This window comes from Pan troglodytes, chromosome 2 (assembly GCF_028858775.2).
Source record: "Pan troglodytes isolate AG18354 chromosome 2, NHGRI_mPanTro3-v2.0_pri, whole genome shotgun sequence".
Classification (NCBI taxonomy): domain Eukaryota; kingdom Metazoa; phylum Chordata; class Mammalia; order Primates; family Hominidae; genus Pan; species Pan troglodytes.
Window position 1 is genome coordinate 152,667,335 of NC_086015.1, and position 27,834 is coordinate 152,695,168.

Here is a 27,834-nt window from a genome sequence, read left to right on the forward strand (position 1 = left end):
TTTCCAAAATACCATAGCCCTCATACTTATAGGGTATGAATACTGTATTAGATTTTACAAACCGACAGGGATGCCAGAACTGGAGATTCAGAGGGGTCCCATATACAGAATGCAAGCCTGGAAGGCAGAGATGAAGCTGCAGCATTCCTCTGCCACTGAGAGGCCATAAGAACTTGGACAAGTCATTTCCCTTTTCTGGCCCTGAATTGCCTCATCTGCAAAGGGGACTTGGGACAGGAAAAAAGATGGTATCCTCCCCTCCCCAGTAGGCTTCTAGGTTCCTCACCCACACCACTTCCATGTTCTCTATTTCTGAAGCCCAGCGCCTCTGGCTTCCACCAGGCTCTGCTTCAGGACTTCTGTTTCCTCTCTTGTTTCATGCGGCCATCGATCTTTTAGTAGGTGAACTAGAGACGTTAGGCATCAAAGTTCCAGAGTGCAGTGGAAAGAATGCTGGGACGTGGGGACAGGACCCATTCCACAATTGAGCAAGTCATTGTACTGCTCTGCCTCCCTTTGCTCATGTATAAAGCAGGAAGCCGGACTAGACCAGAATTTCTCAAGTATGGGACATGCTCTGGTGCTACACAGATGTGCTATATCTTTCAACAACATAGAACGTCATTCCCATTCAATTCTCCTTCAATCCTTTTGAATCTATCAATCTATCAAGAAAAAGATCTTATTTTGATAGACATAAGTCTTTCTTTTTTCTTTTCTGTTTTTTTTTTTTTTTTTTTTTTGAGACAGGGTCTCACTCTGTTTGCCCAGGCTAGATCTTGGCTCACAGCAGGCTTGAACTTCTGGGCTCAAGTGATTCTCCCACCTCAGCCTTCCAAGTAGCTGGGAGTACAAGTGTGCCACCCCATGCAGCTGATTTTTTGTATTTTTAGTAGAGACAGAGTTTGGGCATGTTTCCTAGGCTGGCCTCAAACTCCCGGTCTCAAGCAATCCACCCACCTGAGCCTCCCAAAGTGCTGGGATTACAGGTGTGAGGCACTGTGCCCAGTCATCTTTACTATTTTTTACCCTTTATAATCTCCCTTTCTAACAAAGAGAGGACAAGTCTTAGGCTCCAGAAATGAATGCAACATTATTTAACTAAAATGCAACTATATTGTGTTTTTATCTGCCAATGATTCTAATTTTTCATTCATATAGTGATATAAATGAACACAATGAGAGTTGACAAAAAATATTAAGAGTTAGATATATTGATGAGGCAGAAATGAAGCATAGTAGAACTGGAATTACTGGTCTGAAAAATGAGGAAGATCAGTTTCTCTTGTAATCTCCCATGGTTCACATGTCCACCTAAAAGATTCATGAACCACAATAATGAATTAACCACATTTACTTTAACTTCCTAAAGGGAAAGGTGCATCTATCCATTCTGAAACAAGATCCTTTTAACATTTCTTTCTTAGCATTATTTGTTCATTTATTCAATCGAAAAATATTGAGCACATGTGAAAGGCTGAGGCTAGTCCAATGTGCATACATTACAGTTTCCATGTCAGTTCAAAGGTCAAAGAAAATATAACATCATGAGTCCCAAATAAGTATTGATAATTGTTATGTTAACATTTAAAATCATCATTTACAAAGAGTTCTTTTTAAAAAACCCACAATTTAATATAACCATGTAATATATGTTTTATATAACAAAGGATATTTTATGTAATTATAAAGGAAAAGAAGGTATTTATAACTTATTTTCCCCCTGAATTATAATCCCATTATATGTTGTGAACTTTTGGGGGATAGAAGTTGGAGATGAGGATTTTTTTTTAATTAGCAATTAAGAAAATAGGATGAAAAGAAGAAGAGTCATTTATTTTAGAAATCTAAAATTTCACACCTGGTGCTGAGTAAAAGGCTAAAGACTGGCTAATATAAAATAAGGGATCTTTTGTTTGCTTGATTTTTGTTTTTAGGTTTCCATATAACCACAGTGAGAAGTGAGATAGCATTCTAAGTATTACACAAAACTTGGTTTTTAAAATCAGATGTAAATGAAGTCCAAGATGAAGGCAAAAAAAGTTTGTCTTTTTGTTGTTGTTGTTTGTTTGAGATGGAGTTTAGCTCTAGTTGCCCAGGCTGGAGTGCAATGGTGCGATCTCGGCTCACTGCAACCTCTGCCTCCTGGGTTCAAGCGATTCTCCTGCCTCAGCCTCCCGAGTAGCTGGGATTACAGCCATGTGCCACCATGCCTGGCTAATTTTGTATTTTTAGTAGAGATGCTGTTTCTCCATGTTAGCCAGGCTGGTCTGGAACTCCCAACCTCAGGTGATCCACCCACCTTGTCATCCCAAAGTGCTGGCATTACAGGCATGAGCCACTACACCTGCCCGAAAAAAAAATGTTTTTATAAGCACATTTCATTAAAAAAAATTTTGAGTCAATAGGATCTGAAATATTTGGGCTTCCCAATATAGGTTGTCTGTGGGGGCTGTCTAAGCCTCCATGTGGAACCTGCCCTTGGCATGAATTGAGGATAACTCCTCCAAATGACCAACTGACCATCCAAATGATAAGGCAGTGTCCATCAAAGGACCAGCTGTGCCAGATTGTAAACCAAGGCACCTAGCACGGCTGCCCTGGGCCAGGGTCGACCACATGCTGGGTAGCCAGCAGAAGGATTTCTTGTCTTTGATTTTTTTGTTTTGTTCTATTTTGTTTTTTTGAGACAAAGTCTCGCTCTTGTCCCCCAGGCTGGAGTGAGATGATGCAATCTCAGCTCACTGCAACCTCCACCTCTTGGGTACAAGCAATTCTCCTGCCTTAGCCTCCCGAGTAGCTGGGATTACAAGTGCTTGCCACCATGCTCGGCTAATTTTTTTTGTATTTTTGTTAGAGATGGGGTTTCATCATGTTGGCCAGGCTGGTCTCGAACTCCTGACCTCAGGTGATCTGCCTGCCTTAACCTCCCAAAGTGTTGGGATTACAGGCGTGAGCCACTGTGCCTGGCCAACTGTTTTGTTTTTAAATCAGCTCCCAATTTTTAAAAATTCAGAGAGAGAACATTTTTTCCCCAAGAAATAAAAAATTAATCTGGCACCCCTTAGCCTGCATTTTGGCACAACAGCACCCTTCACTGGGCCTGGCTGAGCTCCACAGGGCCCACCCTGGCTGCTCTACTCAGTTAGGGTCCCTTCCCTGCCCCTAAGACCATTGAGCTCATGCCCCCTGCTTCAGACTCTTGTTTGCTTAATGTTATGTTCTAAGGCTTTGGAGCATCAAACAATAATCATTTTTTTTTTTTTTTGAGGTGGTTGGGGGGTCTCACTATGTTGCCCAGGTTGGTCCCAAACTTCTGGAACTCCTGAACTCAAGCAATCCTCCCCACTCAGCCTCCTGAGTAGCTGGTGCTACAGGTGCTCACCACCTCACCTGGCTAATCATTTTTCCAAAATGAGGTATTTGCATTTTGTCAGACAAGAAGCAAAAACTGCAGACTAATTTGGGGAGGACTAAACTGCTGAAGTTCTCAATTATTTTCCAAAGGCTCACGCATTCCCCTCCAGGCTCCAGCTCTTTCGGGGACACGGGGCTTCTGTGGAGCACTGCAATAGGGAGCATTGCATAGGGAGCACTGCAAAGGAAGCCCTGCAGGTGGAAAGGCCTGTGAGGCAGACACAGACTGGGCCACCAGCTGCTGGGCTGAATCCTCTGTCCTCTCTACAGTCTGCTTTCTGTCATTTATTTTCCTGGCTCCTCTCTCTCTTCTCTCATCTGCATTATATCTTTCTGGAACATTCCCCAGAGGCCAACTGCACCATTCTCTTCCCTTTCCTCGGGTAGCAAAACCAAGTAGGAGATAGGAGAAGCAGGATGTGGTGGCTGCAGAGATAAAGCAAGACAATAAGCTGGAAAGAATCTTGGATCACCTGATTCATAGTTTCTTGGTAAAGCCGAGAAAATGGCTCTCCTCTGAGGCAGAGCAAGACTGAAGCTCAGCTCCAAAGGCCTGCGCTCTTTCAAATAAATTAGGCTAAAGGAGAGCCGGGAAAAGTGAGCCCTGGAGCAAAAATAGTGAGAACCCCGGCCTGGGTTTGTTTTCAGGTCACAGCTTCTTCCTCCCAAACCCGAGATTCCCAGTGGCTTCTTGGCAGCATGTCGGTGGCTGGTCAGCATCTCTTGCCCTCTAATCCTTCTAAAAAATGGATCTCTCGGGGCGCAGTGGGGGAGCAAATTAATTTTGTCAACTCGTTTATGTTAAGTACGTGTTTTATTAAGAGCCTTTTGTAAATCTTGGATTTGACTCAAAGGAGTGTCTTTAATAATGAGACCAAAGGTAGATTGATGAGGATATGTGTTGGGTAGGCATGTATTTCACCATCCTTAAAGCATATTAGATATATCAAGGCCCGCCCCACCCATAGGCAGGGCCCGATGATCAACCTCCCTGTTTTGAAGAAAGGTCTTGGTCATGTCCTAATGCAGTCTGTGTGCTGTGGTCAGCACTTCTTCCCGTGCCTGGCTCATCAGTGCCCCCTAGAGACACCTCCTGAGTGAGTGTTTCTGGGGACTCCCTCTTGCAGAGGTCCTGCAGGCCAAAAGCATCCCTAATCTACCTCCTCATTCCTTGGAATGACAGCCAACTTGAGGAATATTTAAGAAAGACATTTCCTTTAGAGAAATGGAATATATTGAAAGAAAAAAAATAAAGTATGGAATTTTATTTCTTCTTTTTTCCAGATGTTTTCTCCCTAAGCTCCTATTTTTATTCTACTTCTACATATTTTATTTTATTTTTATTTATTTATATTTTGAGACAGAGTCTTGCACTGTCGCCCGGGCTGGTGTGCAAGAGGTTGGCGCGATCTCGGCTCGCTGCAACCTCCGCCTCCTGGATTCACGCGATTCTCCTGTCTCAGCCTCTCGGTTGGCTGGGATTACAGGCGCCGGCCACCATGCCCAGCTAATTTTTTGTATTTTTAGTAGAGACGGCATTTCACTATGTTGGCCAGGCTGGTCTCAAACTTCTGACCTCTTGATCTGCCTGCCTTAGCCTCCCAAAGTGCTGGGATTACAGTCGTGAGCCACCACGCCGGCATCTTCAGTAAATATTTTCTATGCTTCAAAATCCTCTGCTACAAAATGGATCCTGGCAGTTACTGTCTCTCATAAGGATGTTGTAAGTTCTAGGGGAAGATTTTGCAAGCATTTGGTGTAAGGGAAGAGGAGGGAAGTACCAACTAAGTGCCTAGGGTATGGAGGACACATAGATCCTCAATAAGTACTTGCTGGATGGATGAAGTAAGTGAACACCTAGGAGAGAAAATGGGCTTCCATATTTATCACACTCAATCCTCACAATAACCCTGTGAATTCAGCATTAAACTCCTCATTTTATAAATGAGGAAACTGGGGCTCCTGCAAGTTAAGTTTCTGACTGCCACTTACCCCACTCCCTTCCCAAGCCTAGCCCAGGCAAAAAATAGAGGATATTAATTTTTAAGAAGAAAAAACACTTCAGGTAATCTCTATTCCTCCTTACTAAGGAGGAATGTCCATGCCCTAAGGACATGCTTTGGCCAACATAAGCACCTACATGACCCCAGGACACACCATGTATGGAGACAGCTGGGATCTGATGGTACCTGTCTGTCTCCAGAGCCCAACAGAAAGGGAGATCTTCAAGCTGGCAATTGGTGAGTTAGAGGACATATGATTGCAGGCCTTCTTATCTACTCTTTCAAGGGAAACATTTGCAGTGTATGCTATATACATTTCTTTAACAATGTGAGCAGAATATGTGCACTGAGCAGCTGCGAGGGAATTAGCCCGTTGAATTTTTTCTCTCCAGAGTTATGCTCTCTGTATTTGTGGAAAGTAAGTGTGTGTGAGGATATGATAACAAAAATACTATAATATAATAATGACATTGATCAAGTGCTTGTTAATGTCATGGGAAATTATCCAAACCTTGGGAACAGGAAAAATAATTCTAGGTGTCCTATCAGTGAGGCACTGGGGATTACTAGTAGCCTATCCCACCTGGGGATGATCTGATTTTCGAGAGGTGTGTACCTTTACTAATTAGGCTATCTTATATATTATCTGTAAGGCAGGTACTTATTAATGAGCCTTATTTTACAGAAGAAGAACTGGAATAAAAAAGATTAACTTCCCAAGATCATGAGGGAGGAACCAGAACTCAGATCCAGATCCATCTGCCTGTAATCCATACCTTTGACCACAACACAGTAGTGTCCTTCTTCACCATTTATTCACTTAGACCAGGTAGAGCATGCCCATAGCACAAAAACTGCAAAGGAAGACTCCCTTATCTGATTCCAAAGTCTGCCAACTTCCCTCCTCAGAGGTCCCCACTATTCTCAATTACTGTCTCCTTCCAGAGATATCCCAGGACTTTTGCCTATTTACTGTAAATAATACCAATTTTGAAGTGTCTACCCTCTAATGTACTCAACTTGGTCTCAAGAATCTTTCTTTTCTTTTTTTCTAGACGGGGTCTGGCTCTGTTGCCCAGGCTGAAGTGCAGTGGTGCAATCTCAGCTCACTGCAACCTCTGCCTCCTGGGCTCAAGCAATCCTCCCACCTCAGCCTCCCCAGTAGCTAGGACTACAAGCACACACCGCCACCCCTCACTAATTTTTGTATTTCTTGTAGAGATGGAATTTCACCATTTTGGCCAGGCTGTTCTCGAACTCCTGGGCTCAAGCGATCTGCCAGCTTTGGCCTCCCAAAGTGCTGGGATTACAGGCATGAGCCACCAAGCCCGGCCTTTCTTTCTTTTAACATTTTGTGTCATGAAACCCATGATAAATTGAAGTTATTCTATGCTGGCTTTTTGGCTGATCATATCTCTAAGAATTTATTCTAGAGAATTTATCATTTTTAAGACTTCCCAATGTGAAATAACTTAAAGCAACATGATGCAGCATGTATCTTTCTTCCTGTGATTTATCCATAAAATGTGCCAAGACCCCCCTCCTTCATAGAATCTGTTTTTCTCTGAGACAACCTGGTCTTTCATGAAGACAACTCAATCTGCCATATGTCAACAAATGTTTCCAGACCACTCAGAACCTATTTCTGAAAGGGTGGTAGGTAGCATTAGAAAAAACTGCCCTAAGTGTAAGATTTCTCTTGCTCTAGTCCTAGAGTTATACTAGCTGTATCTAACTGAACAGAAATTTGATTGGAGCATGGAGGTGGCTAAGAAACAGAAAACCAGCCATATAAACTCTCAGTAAGAATTGTAGGCCAGGTATGATGGCTCAGTAATCCCAGTACTGTAATCCCAGTATTTTGGGAGGCTAAGGAAGGAGGATGGCTTGAGACCAGGAGTTCGAGACCAGCCTGGGCAACACAGTGAGACCCCATCTCTATTTAAAATCAACTATAACAAAAAAAAAGAATTGTAGCAGTATTTTCCAAAGTGTTTTCTTACAAAGAGTCACAGGAAAAAACAAAAACAAAAACAAAAACTTATAGGATCCAATAAGAATGGAAAACTGCAAGTACCATGTATACTGAACTGCAGGTATAAGGCAAATCTGAACATAAAAGCATGTCTTATTTTCCCATAAAGAAACTTCAAAAAAGCTCCTTAACCAACAATAATATATAAACTTTCAGTGACATAAACATATTTTAAATCATGTTATATAAAATATGAAATAATTTTAATATATTGATTGTGAACTGACATTTCTCCCATTTATTTATTTATTATTATTTTGAGACAGAGTCTCACTCTGTCGCCCATACTGGAGTGCAGGGGTGTGCTCTCGGCTCACTGCAACCCGTGCGTCCCGTGCTGAAGCAATTCTCCCACCTCAGCCTCCTGAGTAGCTGGGACTACAGGTGCACACTACCATGCCTGGCTAATTTTTGTAGCTTTTGTAGAGATGAGGTTTTGCCATGTTGCCCAGGCTGGGCTTGAACTCCTGGGCGCAAGTGATATGCCCACCTCAGCCTCCCACAGTGCTGGGATTACAGGCTTGAGCCACTGCGCCTGGCCCGTTTATTTTAAAATAAATAAATATTCATGTTTCTTTTAATCAATGTCTTTGCTACTACTAAAGACACACTTTGAGCCATCAAAAGACTCCCACAGTACATCTTCTTTTCCGTTTAAGTCTGAATACAACATTTATGTGTCTATGCATGATGTTGTCAGGGGAAATTTCACCCTTAGTCACAAATATCAATTCTCATAAGACAAAGACAATGTCCAAACATTCCTCCTACAGATACATATTAATGATCTCCACAATTATAAACACGAAGTGTGCTTATTTTAGAATGCAATTTATTTATTTATTTATTTAATTTATTTTTTTGAGATGGACTCTCGCTCTGTCACCCAGGCTGGAGTGCAGTGGTGCCATCTTGGCTCACTGCAACCTCTGCCTCTTGGGCTCAAGCGATTCTCCTGCCTCAGCCTGTTGAGTAACTGGGATTACAGGCATGGGCCACCACACCCCGCTAATTTTTTTTTTTTTTTTTGGAGGCAGAGTCTCGTTCTGTTGCCCAGGTTGGAGTGCAGTAGCGTGATCTCAGCTCACTGCCACCTCCGCCTCCCGGGTTCAAGCAATTCTTCTGCCTTGGCCTCCTGAGTAACTGGGAAAATAGGCATGCACCACTGTGCCTGGCTAATTTTTATATATTTTTAATAGAGATGGGGTTTCACCATATTGGCTAGGCTGGTCTGGAACTCCTGACCTCGTGATCCGCCAGCCTCGGCCCCACAAAGTGCTGGGATTACAGTCGTGAGCCACCACGCCAGGCCTAGAATACCCTTTAAACTATAACAAGGCCTAGAATACCTTGTTAACTATAATATCCAGAACTAGGAACTATGGGTTCAACCTTTTTATAATAATTAATAAATATGTGTTAAGAAAAAATTTTTAACACAATTCTGTCATCTAACAATGATTGAGTTGTTTCTGACTGATGTCTTCTCTAGGCAGTACTTGGTTGTTCAAAATAAAGTGTTTGAGGAAATACATTATTACCTGATAGATGAAATAAGGACTCAACTCTAAGGTAATTCCTTCATTTCTGAGGAATAATGTGAGAGTGAATGATTTTCCTTATATTCCAGCATATGTAGTAGATTTCCTTCTCAGAAGTTTACACAAATTCATGTTTCATAAGTACTATATTTTTAGAAGTGCAGCAGGAATGAAACTTAGTTATGTAATCCAGCAATTCTCAAACTTATTCAACCTTACATCCTTTGGAAAAGAGATTGCCTGTTCTAACACGAGAAATTTACCAAAATGTTCACTTACTTCTGACCTAGGTTAAAGTCATGAATGTTCTGGATGCCGAGAGTGGATTTAGATACCCTAAACATAAACAATAAGGGGAAAAATCTAAACAATTAGTAATATGAAACCTTAGTCATTGAAAACATGCAACAAGTCATTATCCAGTGCCTTTGATAAGCTAGGAAGAAGGAAAACTGTAAGACTATGCTAAGTGTGGAACAATGCCCTATCTTCAAATAACTTATTGTCTGTGACTTCAAGGAACTTGTGCTCTATTTGGAGAAGACAGCCATAAAAAGCTATGCATTAGTTGGGCATGGTGGTGCATGCCTGTATTCCTAGCTCCTTAGGAGACTGAGGTGGGAGGATCACTTGAGCCCAGGAAGTTGAGGCTGCAGCGAACCACGATTGCACCACTGCACTCAGCCTGGGTGACAGGGCAAGACCCTGTCTAAAAACAAAAACAAAAACAAAAAAAACCTATGCATTATTGTATTAGAGGCATTGTGCTGTGATAGAAATTTGTGCAATCTAGAGTACAGGGGTTGGAAGAGATGAAGAATGAAGGGTCAGTTCTACAAGGAGACTCAGACAAAGCACATGAAGTTAGAGCTCGGTATTAAAACGTTGCATCAATCAGATGAGTTGGCAAAAGAGTTAAATTTTCTATTAAAAAGAATTTTTTAAAAAGTTGCATCCAAAATATGTTGATATATGATATGAAAATGAATCCCAGCTAAAGTAGAACTCCATTATTACATAGATTCCAATCACCCAGGCATGATCAGGTCCTCTTCACCTTCAAACCTCACCCCATCCCAGATATGTACTATGATAATATTGTTAATAACATGAAAGGGGAAAGGGAAAATAGCTGACATTTAGCTTAAGCTGCCACATCTAATTTTCACAACAGATATTTAAGGTGGGCTCTATCATGCCCATTTTAAGATGATAAAACTAAGGCTCTGAGGACACATTCATTATGCAAAGTCATTACACAGAGAAGACTAGCAAAGCTGAGATATGAGCCTGGGTCTGGATCTGCTGACTTTAAACCCTGTGCTTTGTCATCAAAGCAATACAGGTGATCGTTTTCTGCCTCTTCTTCCAAAATTTTAAATGTTTTCATTCTACTTTCTAGTTACTGTCTAGAATGGATATTGCAAAAGTTCTTAACATCCCTGGGCCTACATTTTTTCATCCGTAAGAGGGAGTTAACCTAGCTGGATTCCAGGATTGCTTCTGCCTTTCGCAGTCAATAATTCTATTTTGATTTTATAATTGAAAACAAAATATGGTAGTCTAATCTGTTTTTCATTAATCTCCATCATAGAAAAATATTTAAAAGAATGGGATTTTTTGATTGTTTAACTTAAAGAAGAGAAAATGCTCCGAGGGTGGAAGGGGTGAGAGATGTCAAGGCAATTTTCAGATATTTTAAAGACTGATGCCAAATGGAAGACAGGTTAGACTTGATCTTTTTGGCCTTGAGGAATGTAATGCGGGCCAATGAGGAGGGGTTCTAAACTTTTACTCTTTCTCGTAAGTAGAACCTGCCTGTCACATGAGACATCACAGTGACTGGCCTTAGCAGGATAATTTGACCAGAAAACTTAAGATTACTGCCAGGCCAGGCGCGGTGGCTCACGTCTGTAATCCCAGCCCTTTGGGAGGCCAAGGCAGGTGAATCAACTGAGGTCAATAGTTCAAGACCAGCCTAGCCAACATGGTGAAACCCTGTCTCTACTAAAAATACAAAAAGTAGCCAGGCATGGTGGTGCACGCCTGTAACCCCAGCTACTCAGGAGGCTGAGGCAGGAGAATCCCCTGAACCTGGGAGGTGAAGGTTGCAGTGAGCTGAGATCACACCATTGCACTCCAGACTGAGCGACAAGGGTGAAACTCCGTCTCAAAAAAAAAAAAAGATTACGCCAATCATAAGGTTCTTTGATTCTATAATAGATTGGCTTTATATATCAGCCCTGGGGAGGAGAGTTTATCTTTAACAAGGTTAAAAGGCCATGGCTCAAAGGTAACAGAACCAACACCTCTGTCATCAATGAAAAGGTGAAAAAGAAATGGAAATGGGGGTGAAGAAGGGAAAAGAAGACACCAAAATTCATTCTAGAAGACCCCACAGGCCCCATCTACTATAAAGACTAGCTCCTACCCCATAACTTCTTGTAGTCACCATGTTCAACAGCAGGTGGATTAGGTTTGTTGAGTGTATCCTCTGGACCACCTGGAGAGTGTGACTGTCTCTCTTCCTCTCTTTCAGATGTTCACCTCCACGATATTTGCTGTGGTTGGATTCTTGGGAGCTGGATACTCGTTTATCATCTCAGCCATTTCAATCAACAAGGGTCCTAAATGCCTCATGGCCAATAGTACATGGGGCTACCCCTTCCACGACGGGTAAGGCCACACCCTGCAATGCCCACCTGTCACCACAAGGGGCATGGGCAGATAAATTGCCCAAGGGGAGACTGCACACAATGCCATGTCTTCATCCTTATGCAAGCCTCAGGCTCGGTGCTCCTTTGAGGCAGAGCTGGAGTTGTGGAATACAGCAAAGTTGCATAGGCTCTCACCTCTAATTGCTCCTTTGACAGACCCCAGGAGAAATAACTAAAAGAGGATGGATGCCTCCTTTGGCCTGAGGGAAGGAAGAGATTTGTTGTGTCATCACTTGCACCCAAATATTTCTTAGCAGCAACACAAGGCAACTAATAATATTAATAAACAGTAATAGTTATCATTACAAATCTTATAATAGAAAACAAGAATAATTACCCACTAACTGGGTCCAAGGGCTTTCACTAATACCCCAAATTACCTATAATTAAACAATCATTTAAGTGCAAAAGTACAGAAAATGACATTGAAATCATTGTAGGTTTCTCATGTTAATGTTAATAGACTCATTAAAATAACATTTCATATTTTCATGGTACTTTGTAGATTGTAAAGATCTTTATCCCACAAATTTATAATTTAATCTTCATAGTAACCTCAAGAGGTAATTACTCTGTGCCAAGTCAGGCTTAATAAGTTTAACTAGCTTCAAAGTCACATTGTTAGTTGAGGACAGTGCCAGGGCTCAAACTCAGGACTTCTGACTTCAAGTCTTAGCCTTTCATAGTACACATCCTCCTGTCCTGCACTGACCAGGACAGCACTGTTCAGTCCAGTAGCCAGCAGCCATATGGAGCTACTTAAACTCAAATTCATTTATAGAAATTAAGTTAAAATTTCAGTTTCTTAATCACACTAGCCATATTTCAAGTACCCAGTAGCCATATAGGGTTTGTAGCTACTGTATTGAATAGCACAGATCTAGAACATTTCCATCATGGTAAATGGATCTGTTAGGCAAAGCTGCACTAGACTTTAACCTCCAAGGGGGCTTGGAGCATTTTTGTTTTGTTCACCGTCTCAGCCCCTCTGCCTGACAGTGACTGGCACATCCCACAGAGTCAGGAAATATAATTATAGGGTCTTCCTGCACATGAAGAATGGATTCGTGCCTTAAAAAAAAATCTGTAGAACACCAATATATTAACTCAAACCTCTACGTATTCATTTACTGTGAGATCCTAAAGAATCTTAAGAACAGGCTTCAGGCTGGGGAAGTGAAGGGGCCTAGTTCTCTGTGATACATGGTCTCGGTTTGTTCACAGACGTCCCACATGAAATATCCCCATCTTTCTCATAGTTAAGCAATACAAGGTCTCTAACATCCTCATACCTTGTGCAGCAGTTTCCAAATACATTTAGTTTACTGTGTGAAAAGCCCTCTTATCATGTAGAGAGGACTGTTGGGGCTACGCTACCATGGGGTTGGCTTGCTTGAGCATCGAACTCAGATCCCAGCAGGCTGAGCCCCCACAACCCGCCCCCATTGAGGCTCTTCCCCTGACAGCTCACTCTCTCCACCTAGGGGTGTGTGTGTGAAGCTACAGATTATGTCTTTCTTCAAGGAGCCCTCTATTAATTCCAGCAACATCAGTGCCGCAGTAAACATATTTTTTATTTTTTCTGTTATGTGAATAATACTACCCTAGAAAATTAAAGTCAATTGAAATAAATCTATGTCCAAAACAAAGGAGGGAGAAAGAAAACACAACAGATGCCAAAAAACACTCCAAAGCCATACAATGGCCTCACATGTTCTGACTGCAGGAACTAACACCCTCCCCTCACACACGCACGCCCTACTTGGGATGGGATGGGATCAATGCCCAAGGTCAGGAGTGACAGCTGGCCTGTGGGCCACCACACGAAATGCCAAACTGAGGGAAGGACAGGAAACGACTTTTGGAAGTTCTTCATATTAGTACTTCTGGAGAAGCAAGTTTTCATTCTCATTGCAGCCATTTATTGTGTATTGCTCTGTAATAGATGCTTTCAAATATGTTATTTTATCTACCCCTCACAACAGCAACTAACCAGTATCAAGAACAGGTACCAGATTATAAAGATTTGATAATAAAAACAGAATAGGGTAAACCTTGCAGGCAAGCGGGAACGTTTCAGAATTCTCTATTTATCTCCTGTTCACTGTACAGCTTTGATAATTACCTGAAGGGAGAATGATTTGAACACCGAGACATCTGTACAGCTGCTTCAAACTATAATGTGATAAAAAATTACTATACAGGGATGTATTACAAAACCATATATATCACAGTTTCCAGAAGATTTATAGGCTATTTAAGAATGATTTTGACTACTTATGTTTTAATTTAATCCCTTGTAAGATGTAAGACTGCTCTTTGTGCAAGGTATAAAATATGCCATGATGGCTACAGGAAGGGCATTCAGGGGATGGGCCCAGGTCTCACTGCACCCTCTTTGCCATCTGGCAAACCTTCAGCAGCATTCTGTTGTCTCCTCAAATCCTGTTTCCTCCCTTCTGAGACAAGAGCTCACATTCCTTTTTGATGTTATCTACTACTGCCAGCTCCAAATCTTCCCTCTAACTGAAGAAGTTCACCTTGAACTTCTTATGGCAATAATTGAAACTTCTATTGCTTGGTGTTTTCAGTTAACAAAGTGCTGTCACCTATATTGTTTCATTTGATCCTCACAAAAAGTTTATGAGATTATTTAACTCTCCTTCAGAGGCAGGACAGCCGAGGCCCAGAGAGGACAAGTGGCTTGCCAAGAGGAATACAGATTTTTAGTGGCAGAAGCTCAAATCCAAGTTTTCTCACTCCAAGTCACAGTGCTTTTTCTAGAACACAGTTTATATTGACTCATACTGTCTGCTTTTTGCCTAGATTCCCTGTTGGCAAAACTCATGGGATTCTACCTCCTACTCCTTTTACTATACAGTACTATACTGGTATCTGATAGTTAAAAAGGGTGTGTGGACTCTTCTTATCCACATAAGCATATAGTAACTGTTGTTTTAGCTGCAAACCTAACATTCATACACAGCTGCTCAGAGAGTAGAAAGGATCAGTCACTTGTATGAGCCAAAAACAAGAAAACTCAAGACAGTTGTCATTTGTCCCTTATTACCAAAGGGCAGCCATGGTAGCAACTGCTTTTTCTTCTTGTTCTTGTTCTTCTTCCTCTTCCCTCCCCTCTTTTTCTTCTTATCCTTCTCTTTTTTCTTTCTCTCCTCTTCCTCCTTTTCCTTCTTTTTCTTCCCAGTGAGTAAGTGCTAAGTGTTTTTATGTGCATTATCTCACCTAATCTTCCTCATAAATCTGAGAAGAATTTTTATCCCTGAAGGAGAAAAATGAAGCTCAAGAAGGTTAATTTTCCCAGGGCTCCATGGCTAGTAATTAGTAAAAGGATTTTTTTTTTTTAATTAGCTGGGAGTGTTGGCTCATGCCTGTAATCTCAGCACTTTGGGATGCTGAGGTGGAAGGATTGCTTGAGCCCAGGAGTTCAAGACCGGCTTGGGCAACATAGGGAGAACTCCCTGCTCCAGCGACCCTCTACAAAAAAAAAAAATTAAAAAATTAGCTGGGCATGGTTGTGCGTGCCTGTAGTCCCAGCTACTCCAGGTGCCTGATGTGGGAGGATCGTTTGAGACCAGGAGGTCAAGGCTGCAGTGAGCCATAATCATGCCACTGCATTCTAGCCTGGGCAACAGAGCCAGACCCTGTCTCAAACAAAAAACAAAACAAAACAAAACAAAAATATATATATATATATACACATACACACACATTTATATATCTACATATGCACATATCTACTTTTATATATGTGTACATATATACACACACGCACACATATATATATGTAGTCAGTATCTTATTTTGTGCTGAAGCCTATCTCAAACATGGAACAAAAAATGAATAGACATGGTTCCTTTCCTATCAGCATATGGGTTAGGGTGAACACATGGAACAGATCCTCATAATGCAGAAAGTGTGAGATGGAGAAGGAGTGCGGGGGGAAACTTCTTCGAGAAGGTGACATGGGCTGATTTTGGATGATGAGCAGAAGTTTGCCTTCCAGTGAGGGAGGAGAAGCACATTTCAGGCATGAAAAGGCTGACATGCTCAGGGAACCTCAGAGCACTGTGTGGCAGAAGCTCAGTGTGAATGAGGAGAGATTTGCAGAAGGGGCCGCCACACGATGTGGTGAGACTGAGAGGCAGCCAGACCTTCAGGACATCAGGGCACAGCAGGGGACTTCAAGCAAGACATGGCATGGCTACTTTGGACTTTTAGAGGCATGATGGTTCTAGTGATGTGGAAAGTGAATAGGAGGATTCAGGAACTAAAGAGAGACAAAAGCTGGCATCATAATCCAGATAAGATGATGAACATCACCCAGGCAGCAGAATTGGGGCTCAAAAAAGACAAATTTCAGAGAATGTTTGAGATGGAGTCATCAGGTTTAGGTGTGAGGAGAAAAGGGGAAGGTAATCAAGGTGGACTTTGAGATTTCAAACTTAGTGCACAAAATCCAGGGCTCTGCAATGCCATAGCATTTAGCACTGTTTTCCTCAGAAATGTTTTTTGGTGATAATATTAAGGGAGGGAGCAAAAGTAGTTAACTCATTCTGTCCTGAGAACCATATTAAAGAAACACCCTAGAAGGAAAAAGAAACCTGGGCATTTTGAAATATACCCTCTTGGCTTCCTTTGAAGTAGAACCTCCTCCCATTCAAGGTCTTCCTCCCTGAGACAATTGGCCATCCCTCCCTTGACCCTGAGCTGCTGAAAGGAAAGCAGCCTGCACAGGGTGTGGGGACAGCCATAGGAGGGGAAGCAGAGGATGAGCCAGGAGTGGTCAGTAGTCAGGGAGGGACGGGGCTATGCATGGCACTCCTGGGCCAGGCTGCAACTCTTCACCTCCTTAGAAAGAGTCAAGGGCAAGGAGAGCACCCTCACATCTGTGGTTCAGACACCGAGACACTGAACTGAACACAGTTAAATGTTCTGCCATGACATTCAGCTAAGACCATCTGGATTTGCACTTCAGAAATTACTTATTAGCAAAGAACATCATAAGCTGCTTGTAAACATATTCCCAAGAGCTGAAAGCCACCTTAATAGGATGAGATTGGATTTGCACCATGTAATCTTAGCTTTCATGAACCAGAAACAGTTCACAAATGTTAGGAGCCAGTTTTGCCCTTGGCTGACTTAGGGTCTAGCCACACCTCTGCCATATACCATTTATCTCTCAGGCTTCATCTGTGAAATGAATGGGAGTAACAGCAACATCCACCTCACAGGTTCAGGTAAGAGTAAATAACACAAGGTACATAAAGCACTCAGCACAGTTCCTACCACATACTTGCTTGATTCAGCCTTATTATTCATTCTTATGAATATAAAGGATTATTGTAAATGGAATTTATTTTTATGCATTAAAACTTTAAAAATATTATGCTTTTATAATGATTCTGTGACTTAATTTCAACCAGGCATAAATAAGGCTCAAAAAAAAAAACCTCTTTATTGTGATATAAGTAACCCTTGATTCACATACTATTATAGATGTATAAATCAAATGTCATAAATAAATCATTTCAAATATGCTAAGGAAATAACTACTCCAACAAAGGGCATTTGTGTAATGGGTCAGAGCACTGGCTTTGGAGTCAGACAGGCCTAAGATCAAACCCAGGCACTTCCATTTACTAGCCTCACCTTCTTAATCTGTAAAATGGGTATATGTTCATTCATTCAGTGAGTGTTTACTGAAGGTTACTCTATGCCAAGCACTGTTCAAATAAAGTAGCATCTCCTTGGCGCATTAGGAAAGATGATGGAAAGCAGCTAGCCCAGAGCCTGGCACTAGAGGACCCAGGAAATGAGAGCTGCTGCTATTTATGAAGCACTGCCTGTGCTGGAACTGGGAACAGAGACAGTGGCACATGGTCTTTGCCCTTGGAAGTTTATAGTCCTGAAGAGAAGAAACAAATGGACAGGTGATGGCAGCGCAGGGTCCAGGGGCTCTGTACAACAGGGGCGGAAACACAGAGCCCTGGGGAGCACAGAAGGAAACCAAACCCAGGCTGAGGGCAGAAGCATTGTGGAGCTTCTCCCAGAGGAGGTGGCATCTGAATTCACCAGACAGAGCACGCCAGCAAAGCATTCGTATTCAGGCCCCCTGGTTTCTCTCTTCAGCTGAGAAGAGAGTTCTGTGAAATTCGTGGCTTTCTGCTCCCACTTTGATGGGATTACTACAGCTCAGGTGGAAACACCTGCATAATAATTGGATGCTTTAAAATGCAGTTAAGTGCATCTAAACTGCTTCTGCTCTCCTTGCTTCACGGCCAGGTCCATGAAAAACTCAGGACCCCTCTCTCCCTGGGTTTGGGGAGTTGGACACAATGATCAAACTGAACGTGAACACAGGCTTTTTTGCCAGACTCTCAAAGACCGCCAGAACCAGAGAGTTTGAAGGGAGAGAAGAAGGGCCTGAGTGTGGCTATGTGGTGGTTTGTGAGGGGTGAGGCTGCAGCAGGAGTGGGACTCATGATTTCTCCAGGCAACCAAATTCAATCCTTGCTTCTACGTTCCCCCGTAAACGTTTCACAAATCCTACCACCAGGAGGTGCTGTCATGCCACTGCTGTGCAGGCTCTCCAAAGAGGCCCGGAACTCACAATTGCCAATTCTTTCACCTCAGGATCTTTTCTTCATAAAGTGTGCCTGGAAAATATTGCATCTTTATAACCTTTTATAATTACCAAGTTTTAAAATTGTAAAGATAGAAAGGACTAAATGGAAAAATGCAGAACAGAAAGATGGGTGTTTCATGTTGGGAAAAAAAAGGCATTTTCACAACGGGTTTGCCACCAAAACACAGGTGTCATGAAAACCACCCCTAAATCAAAACCAAAATGGGAAAGAAAAAGATTCATATCAATATCGTCGTTATTGGACACGTAGATTCAGGTAAGTCCGCTGCTACTTGCCAACTGATCGACAAACATGATATAAATCACCAAAGAACCATCAATGAATTTGAGAAGGAGGCTGCTAAGAAGGGAAAGAGCTCTTTCAGGTATGCTTGGGTCTTGAATAAAAGGTAAGATGAGTGTGAGTGTGACACATCACCCTGTGGAAGTTTGAGACCAGCAAGTACTGCATGAGTCATTGATACTCAGGACAGAGACTTTGTCAGAAACATGATTACAGGCACATCTCAGGCTGACTGTGCTATCCTGATTGTTGCTGCTGGTGTTGGTGAATCTGAAGCCGATATCTCCATGGGCAGACCCATGAACATGCCCTTCATGCTTACACACTGGGGATGAAACAACCAATTGTTGGTGTTAACAAAATGGATTCCACTGAGCCCCTCTACAGCCAGAAGAGACATGAGAAAATCATTAAGAAAGTCAGCTCTTACATTAAGAAAATTGGCTACAACCCCAGCACAGCAGCATCTGTACCAATTTCCAGTTGGAATGGTGACAATATGCTAGAGCCAAGTAGTAACATGCCTTGGTTCAAGGGATGTAAAGTCACCCATGAAGATGGCAATGCCAATGGAAACATGCTGCTTGAAGGTCTGGACTGTGTCCTACCACCAACTCATCCAACTGACAAGCCCTTGCATCTGCCCCTCCAGACGTCTACAAAGTTGGTGGCATTGGTCCCTATGTGCTAAGTGGAAACTGGTGTTCTCAAACCCAGCATGGTGGTCACCTTTGCTCCAGTCAACGTTACAACTAAAGTCTGTTGAAATGCACCATGTTGCAAGCTCTTCCTGGGGAAAATGTGGGCTTCAGTGTTAAGAACGCATCTGTCAAAGATTTTTGTAATGGCAACATTGCTGGTAACAGCAAAAATGACCCACCAATGGGAGCAGCTGGCTTCACTGCTGAAGTGTTTATCTTGCACCACCCAGGCCAAATCAGTGCTAGCTACGCCCCTCTGCTGCTAGTCACACAGGTCACATTGCTTCCAAGTTTGCTGAGCTGAAGGAAAAGATTGATCATCGTTCTGGTAAGAAGCGGGCCTTAAATTCTCGAAATCTGGTGATGCTGCCATCATCAATGTGGTTCCTGGGAAACCCATGTGTGTTGAGAGCTCCTCTGACTATCCTCCTCTGGGTCATGTTGCTGTTTGTGATATGAGACAGACAGTCGCTCTGGGTGTCATCAAAGCCATGAACAAGAAGGTTGCTGACCAGAAGGCTTGGCAAGGTCACCAAGTCTGCCCAGAAAGCTCAGAAGGCTAAGTGAATATTATTCCTAACACCTGCCACTACAGTCTTAATCAGTGGTAGGAGAATGACCTCAGAACTGTTTGTCTCATTTGGCCGTTGAAGTTTAATAGTAAAAGACTGGTTAATGTTAACGATTAAAACCTTCAGAAGGAAAGGAGAATGTTTTGTTGACCATTTGGGATTTTTCTTTTCATGCAGCAGTTTTAAGTTACTAGGTTGTTTGTTTGTTTTCCGAGATGGGGTCTCACTCTGTCACCCAGGCTGGAGTGCAGTAGCACAATCTCAGCTTACTGCACACTTTGCCACATGGGCTCAAGCGATTCTCCCACCTCAGCCTCCCAAGTAGGTGGGATTACAGGTGCATGTCCCCACACCTGGCTAGGTTATTAGTTTCTAAAATCAGTACTTTTTAATGGAAACAACTTGACCAAAAATCTGCCACAGAATTTTGAGACCCTCTATAGCAAAGTTTAATGAGAAAAAAAAAGTACTGAAAAGAACAGTCGGCCAGATGCCGTGGCTCACAACTGTAATCCCAACACTTTGGGCGGATCACCCGAGGTCAGTAGTTCGAGACCAGCCTGACCAACATGGAGAAACCCCGCCTCTACCAAAAATACAAAATTAGCCGGGTGTGATGGCATGTGTCTGTAATCCCAGCTACTCGGGAAACTGAAGCAGGAGAACCGCTTGAACCCGGGAGGCAGAGGTTGCAGTGAGCCGAGATTGTGCCATTGCACTCCAGCCTGGGCAACAAGAGCGAAACTCCGTCTCAAAAAAATAAAAAAGGACAATCTCACACAACTATACAGAAGGTATGTCATCTCAGTGAATTCTCACAATTGTGATGTGGTTCTTAGTCTGTTATATAGATTTAAAAAAAAAAAACTGATGCTGGCTGGGTGTGGTGACTCACACCTGTAATCACCGCACTTTGGGAAGCCAAGGTGGGAGGACTGACCTCAGGAGTTTGAGACCAGCCTGGGCAGTATAGTGAGACCTCCGTGTCTATTTTTTTAAAAAAAGAGAAAAAGAAACTGTTGTTAAAGGAAGTGAGTAACTTGCATGAGGAATACATAGCTAGTAAGGGGAATGCTTGGGTTCAAACCCGGGTTCATCTGAATCCAAAATACCAGCTCTTTCCATTAGACTAGACTGCTTAGATTAAGTAAAATAATGACAATACTAGCCTTTATTGAGGACTTACTATATGCTAAGCACTGATCTAAGCACTTTACTCATACTAACTCACGTAGTCCTGACAATAACCCTATTATATGATAATGTAACTCCCATTTTATAGGTAAGTACACAAGGCACACAGCTAGCAAGCTGCTAGTACCTGTACTCTTATGGAAAGATGAATCAATGCTATAAACAATGTTTTATTTTGAAATCAAAAGCAAAATGTTCATTCCTTCCTTTTCTGTGAAGGTTATCATAAAGATCTAAAAACAATAACATCAACATTAATTCAGTAGATAGATAAAGAGTTTTTCATTAAGGCTCTGAAAGGATGAAAGGATGGAGGAAACAGACCAATTTGGGGCTCTAAGAATGTAAAGAGTCATAATAATCCACAAGATTTTACCACTTTACTCATTTTTGTCTCAAAATAGTATACTTCACATTTATCCTTCAAGGCACAATGCCCTTTATTTTTATTTTTTGAGATGGAGTTTCGTTCTTGTTGCCCAGGCTGGAGGGCAATGGCATGATCTTGGCTCACTGCAACCTCCACCTCCCGGGTTCAAGCAATTCTCCAGCCTCAGTCTCCTGAGTAGCTGGGATTACAGGTGCCCACCACCATGCCCAGCTAATTTTTGTATTTTTGGAAGAGACAGGGTTTTGCCATGTTGGCCAGGCTGGTCTCGAACTCCTGACGTCAGGTGATCTGCCCACCTTGGCCTCCCAAAGTGCTGGGATTACAGGTGTGAGTCACCGTGCCTGGCCACAATGCCCTTTATATTGCAATAAACTCTTTATATAATAAAATATGAATATATTGCAGTTTCTCCTAATTCACAGTTTATGTAAAATATGTATTAAGGCAACAGACTATTTGTTCCTTTTGAAGAAAATTAATTCCATCTTTGTGTGTGAGAGATTCCTACATGTTAACAAAAATATAGTGAGTCAAATTCACAATTTGGTTAAAATTAGGCCTTGAAATCAGGCTCTTCCCTTTAGCTATATGACACATTTGTACTTTACATGGCTTCAGATGGCCACTACACTTGACAAGTCATCTGTCAAAAGTCAAAACGGTCTCTAACAATGATAGCTAGGATAAAGCTGTGAACATTTGTGAAATTCTACTCCTGGAGTGTCTCTATCTCCCTGTCCCCATCATAGATAGTGAATTTGCCCGTCTTTTTGGACAGCTAATGAAAATTGTTCTGCCAGTTCTGTGACCTGGGAGAAAGTAACTTAGCCTCTCTGTGCCTCTGCTTCCTTATTTGTGAAACCGAAAAAGAGAACCCAGAGGTTTCTTTGGGGAATAAATGAGTGAATATGTGTGAAGTGATTAGAACAGGGTCTGGCACACAGGGTGTACTCAATAAAAACTGTACATTTTGTGGTGTTTAAATTGTTAGTACAGAGTATTTTCTCGTGAAGCTAGTTTTGGGTGGAAAGTAGTGCATGAGAAACATTGTTATGGTAACTTTCTAGTGAAGGGAATTGCACACTTTTTACAAATGTTTCCTTTGTCCCCTATATCACCAACAGGGATTATCTCAATGATGAGGCCTTATGGAACAAGTGCCGAGAGCCTCTCAATGTGGTTCCCTGGAATCTGACCCTCTTCTCCATCCTGCTGGTCGTAGGAGGAATCCAGATGGTTCTCTGCGCCATCCAGGTGGTCAATGGCCTCCTGGGGACCCTCTGTGGAGACTGCCAGTGTTGTGGCTGCTGTGGGGTAAGTTCAGGCTATTGCTGTTTCTTCTCAGCATGAGGGAGGCCAGGTCAGGCCACCAGCATGAGGGAGGCCAGGTCAGGCCACCAGCACTGAAGGAATGAGGGGGTAAGTGTGGCCACCTGCAGAAAACCAGCCCAGGTTGGGAAGCCCAGTCAGCCCAGTCTGTCAGCTGATGGAGACAGACACATTGCATTGCTGGAACCCAGAGCACGTTAAAACACCCAGGCTGAAGTTGGCCATAATTTTCAGCCTCACATCCAGTTGACCGTAGTTCTAGAGACAAAGGACTCTGTCTATATATAAACATTTACAATGATGTTTATATGAAGATCCACCTGAAGTGAGCATTTGTCATATGGGTACAGTGTCCGCGATAGTACATCCGGTCTGGGCTGGCATGTTCTCACTTCCTCAGATGAACAGAACATACCAATGCAAAACCTATATTTGATATGATTTCTGATACAGAAAAAGAGGTAGTTCTTATATGGGAAGAAAAAAGGGAAATCACTCAGGCTTTAGTCTCTAAATAATATTGTAAAATACCAACAACAAATTACTAAAAATAAAAACAGACTTGCAGACAGTAAGACAGTCTGATTATTTCAACTAATACCCAAATCAGATTAGGCAATTATTCACACACATACACAAAGTTATTACAAGCACAGATTGATGTATGAAGAAAAAAATAAAACTTGAGAGTTCCCTAACTGGGGGATTATGTAAATATATGTAAATAAAGGTCTATTCACTTAACATAATATTATGGTAAAACTTTAAATGACTCAAATTATTTTATTTAAATTTTAAATAAGAAGGCCAGGCATAGTGGCATATGCCTGTAGCTCCAGCTACTCAGGAGGCTGAGGCACGAGAATCACTTGAACCTGGGAGGCAGAGGTTGCAGTGAGCCGAGATCTCACCACCGCACTCCAGTCTGTGTGACAGAGTGAGACCCTGTCTCAATAAATAAATAAATACATACATTTATTTTAAATAAGCATTACATGTATATAACTCAAAAACTAAATATGTACATGTATACACACACAGAGAAATATATAAAGGTATTCAGTTGGAAAGTCTCCCTCCAGCCTTTGTCTTCTATCCAGCCAGTTCCCTCCAATCTCCTCACCTAGGTAAGGTTACCTAATTTCTTATATATCCTGTCACAGTATCTCTTTTTATTATTTTATTCTCCCTATCTTAAAAGAATGTTTCCCCCAAAATTGCAGTAATATTGAAAATCCTTATGAGATACTGTTATTAGCAGGATACAAAAATTGTACTTAATATACAATTATACAAGGAGGAAAAAACAAAATTCTGTGAATAGAAAAATAAAACAAAAAACTAAAGGAAATCCAACCAAAAGTTAAATAATCGTTATTTCTAGGTAAGAAGACTGACTTTTTTCCTTTAATCTAGCCTATAGTATTAAAAAATTTTAATAATTATATATTACTTTTTTCAATGAAAAATATAAATAAGTCCCCCAAATCAGCAGTAAAATGCGTGTATTACAAATAAATTTCACTGTGTATTGCATTTTTATTCTACAAATTTTCAGTTCTACTGTATTGTATTTAAATGTTTTGGTCTTTAAACATACTAGAGAGGAAAAGCAACTACCAACTAGTAATCCACCAAAATTATTTTTATGATAGCGATTGAAAATATTGAGCATTTAAATCTTGTAATTCATCCAAAGTGAATGAATGTTTGCTAAATTATATATTGAAGTTTCAGTTTCTACATATTTTAGCTGGGTGGTAAATTTTCTTTGCAAGATTTATTGAAAATATGATTACTTTGGCTGAACACGGCGGCTCATGCCTGTAATCCTAGCACTTTGGGAGGCCAAGGCAAGAAGATCACTTGAACCCAAGAGTTCAAGACCAGCTTTGAACTGGTCTTGACCATGGCAACATGGTGAAATCCCATCTCTACTAGAAATACAAAAAATTAACCAGATGTGGTGGCATGCACCTGTAGTCCCAGCTACTCAGGAGGCTGAGCTGGGAGCATCAGCTGAGCCCACGATGCTGAGGCTGCATGAGCTGAGATCTTGCCCCTGCACTGCACCCTGGATAACAGAACAAGACCTTTCCAAAAAAAAAAAAAAAAAAAAAAGAGAGAGAGAGAAAGAAAGAAAGAAAGAAAATATGATTACTCTTTGAATTGTTGATAATACTTTGCTAAATCTGAGAATTATCTCTCAATTTAAAAACACATTCATAGGTGTCAGCACGTTGGTTCCTTTTAGTGAGTTTCATTTATTTGGATACCATATTTTAGAGAGCTTAATAGCTGAGTCACTCGATAGGTTGAAAGACAGTAGATGGACTCCATGGTTGTCAGTGCATGGGAACCAGAGACTCACAGAGGGTGAATGTACACACCAGAATTGTCCATTTTTTTCTCTTCCTTTCTTCCTCCCTCCCTTCATCTCTCCTCTCTGTCTCTCTCCCCACTCCTCCTCCAACTTTTTATTTTGAAAACTTCAAATCTACCTAAAGTTGAAGGAATGGTGCAATGAACACCTGTATACTTTCACCCATGTTCACAAAATTGTTAATATTTTCTCACTCTCTCTCTTTCTGGACTCTTGGAAAGTAATTTTTGGACATCACAAAGTTTCACTACTAAATATTTCAGTGCACAAGAGCTGCAGTTCTAAAGTCAGTCTGCTGAAGGTTCCTTTCTCTTGGGCAGCTGGCCTCTCATGGGGCTGGTCAGCATTCCTGCCCCAGTAGGACACTGAGGAAAGACTTGGGCTCTCAGCCTAGTTCCACAGCTTACTAGCTGAGTGACTCCAGCAAGCTGACTAACTTCTCATAGTCTCAGTTATTCCAACTGCCTCTTGCCTAATTTATGGAGAGAGTGTGAGATCAACATCTATCCATTCAGGCGGAAAGTCTTTACTGAGAGCTTCCTGAGCCTGGCACGGTCCTTAAATGAAGTGGTAGTTGGGAATGTGCCTTAAAATACATGCTATGAGACCTGGTTTGAATGTCAGCTGTGTGGTCTTGGCCCAGTCAGTAGCCCTCAACTGCTCCTTGTCTGTAAAACGTGGCTATTAATACCTACTCCTACGGTTGTCAATGGAGTGCCTAGTACAGGGTGACAAGCATGAATTCATTTGAATCCTTAGAAGGCTCAGTAAATGGCATTGAATGTTATTTACTAACCTTATGAAAGTCAGTGAGGTAGCATAGCTTCAAGTTTTCTTTAACACAATCTCTGGGTTCTGCCTCCCTGGTTCAAATCCCAGCTCTCCTACTTGTTAGTGGTGGCTTTCCACATAGCAGTTGGTCTCTCAGCACCTCTTACCAAATTATTTTTTTAAATAAATGATGCATGTTGTATACAATGTATTCTCCTCAGGTGATGGGTGCACTGCAATTTCAGAATTCATCAGTATCTAATTCATCATCCACGGAACCAACAACCACTTGTACCCCAAAAGCTATTGAAATTTTAAAAAATTAAAAACAAAATAAAACAAAAATAAATAAATAAAATGTAACTCCCTTGAGGACTAAATAAATAAATACATGGTGCAAAACAAAATGAAGCTTCCATTCCTATAACCTCAACACAGGTGGGTGACAGAGTAAAGCCCTGAAACAAAGCCAGAAAAGTATAGGAAACATTCAATAGGCAACCATTAAGAGCCAGGAGGAAGGCAGGTGATGGGGATGGGAAGAAGGAGGGGAAAAGCAAAAATTTACATAAATCATGACATCATAGTTAATTCACCTTTTCTACCTTCTAGGGAGATGGACCCGTTTAAACCTCCAAGATGAGCTGCTCAGACTCTACAGCATGATGACTACAATTTCTTTTCATAAAACTTCTTCTCTTCTTGGAATTATTAATTCCTATCTGCTTCCTAGCTGATAAAGCTTAGAAAAGGCAGTTATTCCTTCTTTCCAACCAGCTTTGCTAGAGTTAGAATTTTGTTATTTTCAAACAAAAAATAGTTTGGCCACTTAACAAATTTGATTTATAAATCTTTCAAATTAGTTTCTTTTTAGAATTTACCAACAGGTTCAAAGCATACTTTTCGTGATTTTTTTATTGCAAATGTAAAATGTATAAAGTCACATGTACTGCCATACTACTTCTTTGTATATAAAGATGTTTATATCTTTGGAAGTTTTACACAAATCAAAGGAAGAAAGCACATTTAAAATAAGAAACTAAGACCAATTTCTGTTTTTAAGATGTATAAGGAAAAAGAATGATTGATGTATCCTAAGTATTGTTATTTGTTGTCTTTTTTTGCTGACTTGCTTGAGTTGCTTGTGACTGATCTTTTGAGGCTGTCATCATGACTAGGGTTCTTTTATGTATGTTAAATTAAAACCTGAATTCAGAGGTAACGTAACAAAGATTGTGTGTGTTTTAGGAGGGGGGGCAAAAGGTTGAATGAATAACAACTCATCTTTTCTACAAATGCTTCCTTTGATCAAACAAAAAAAAGTTTTTAAAAAATTGATTTAAGTAATAATTTTGTCAGCCTATTGCCCAGGGTTAAGGTAATAAGTATTATTATTCTATGTGTCTTATTAAGACTAACTGGCTTTATGAGTCAGGCACTAACAGGGCATCAGATCCATTCTGTTGATTTGTGTTCAAACCCGAACTCCACCACAAACCAGCTTAGGGGTCCCGGGACAGTTATTTTCAAAGTCTCAGTTTCCCCATCTGTAAAAGGACACCTGAGAGACAATCAGTCATACTGGAAATTTTGAATTTACCAAGGGTGAAGCAAAGGCCTGTGGGCTGCCAACGTGACTGTGTGCAATAAGAAGGGTCTCAGGGAAGTCCAAGCCAGAAAGTCTCCCTTCTGCCCTTGCCAAGCTAATAGGCTGCACCATGTAGGTCAGGAACACTGAAAACTGGGTTTGTCAAAGCCATCAATAAAGTAATTAATGATCACCTACTGTGTGCTGGCCCCCGCGGGGCTAGGCACTGAAAATACAAAGAG

At 41.4% G+C, this 27,834-nt stretch overlaps 1 protein-coding gene across 1 annotated transcript in view; it reads left to right on the forward strand.

The window, feature by feature from the left end:
- The window catches only part of TM4SF4 (transmembrane 4 L six family member 4), a 28,611-nt gene extending 1,385 nt beyond the window's left edge, over positions 1-27,226 (forward strand). Inside the window, exons 3-5 of the mRNA XM_003950212.5 lie at positions 11,536-11,672; positions 22,646-22,835; positions 26,617-27,226. Of these exons, the coding sequence (XP_003950261.2) occupies positions 11,536-11,672; positions 22,646-22,835; positions 26,617-26,634 (345 nt within the window). The 3' untranslated portion in view covers positions 26,635-27,226. The remainder of the gene's footprint in view (positions 1-11,535; positions 11,673-22,645; positions 22,836-26,616) is intronic.
- Positions 27,227-27,834: the final 608 nt, after the last annotated feature.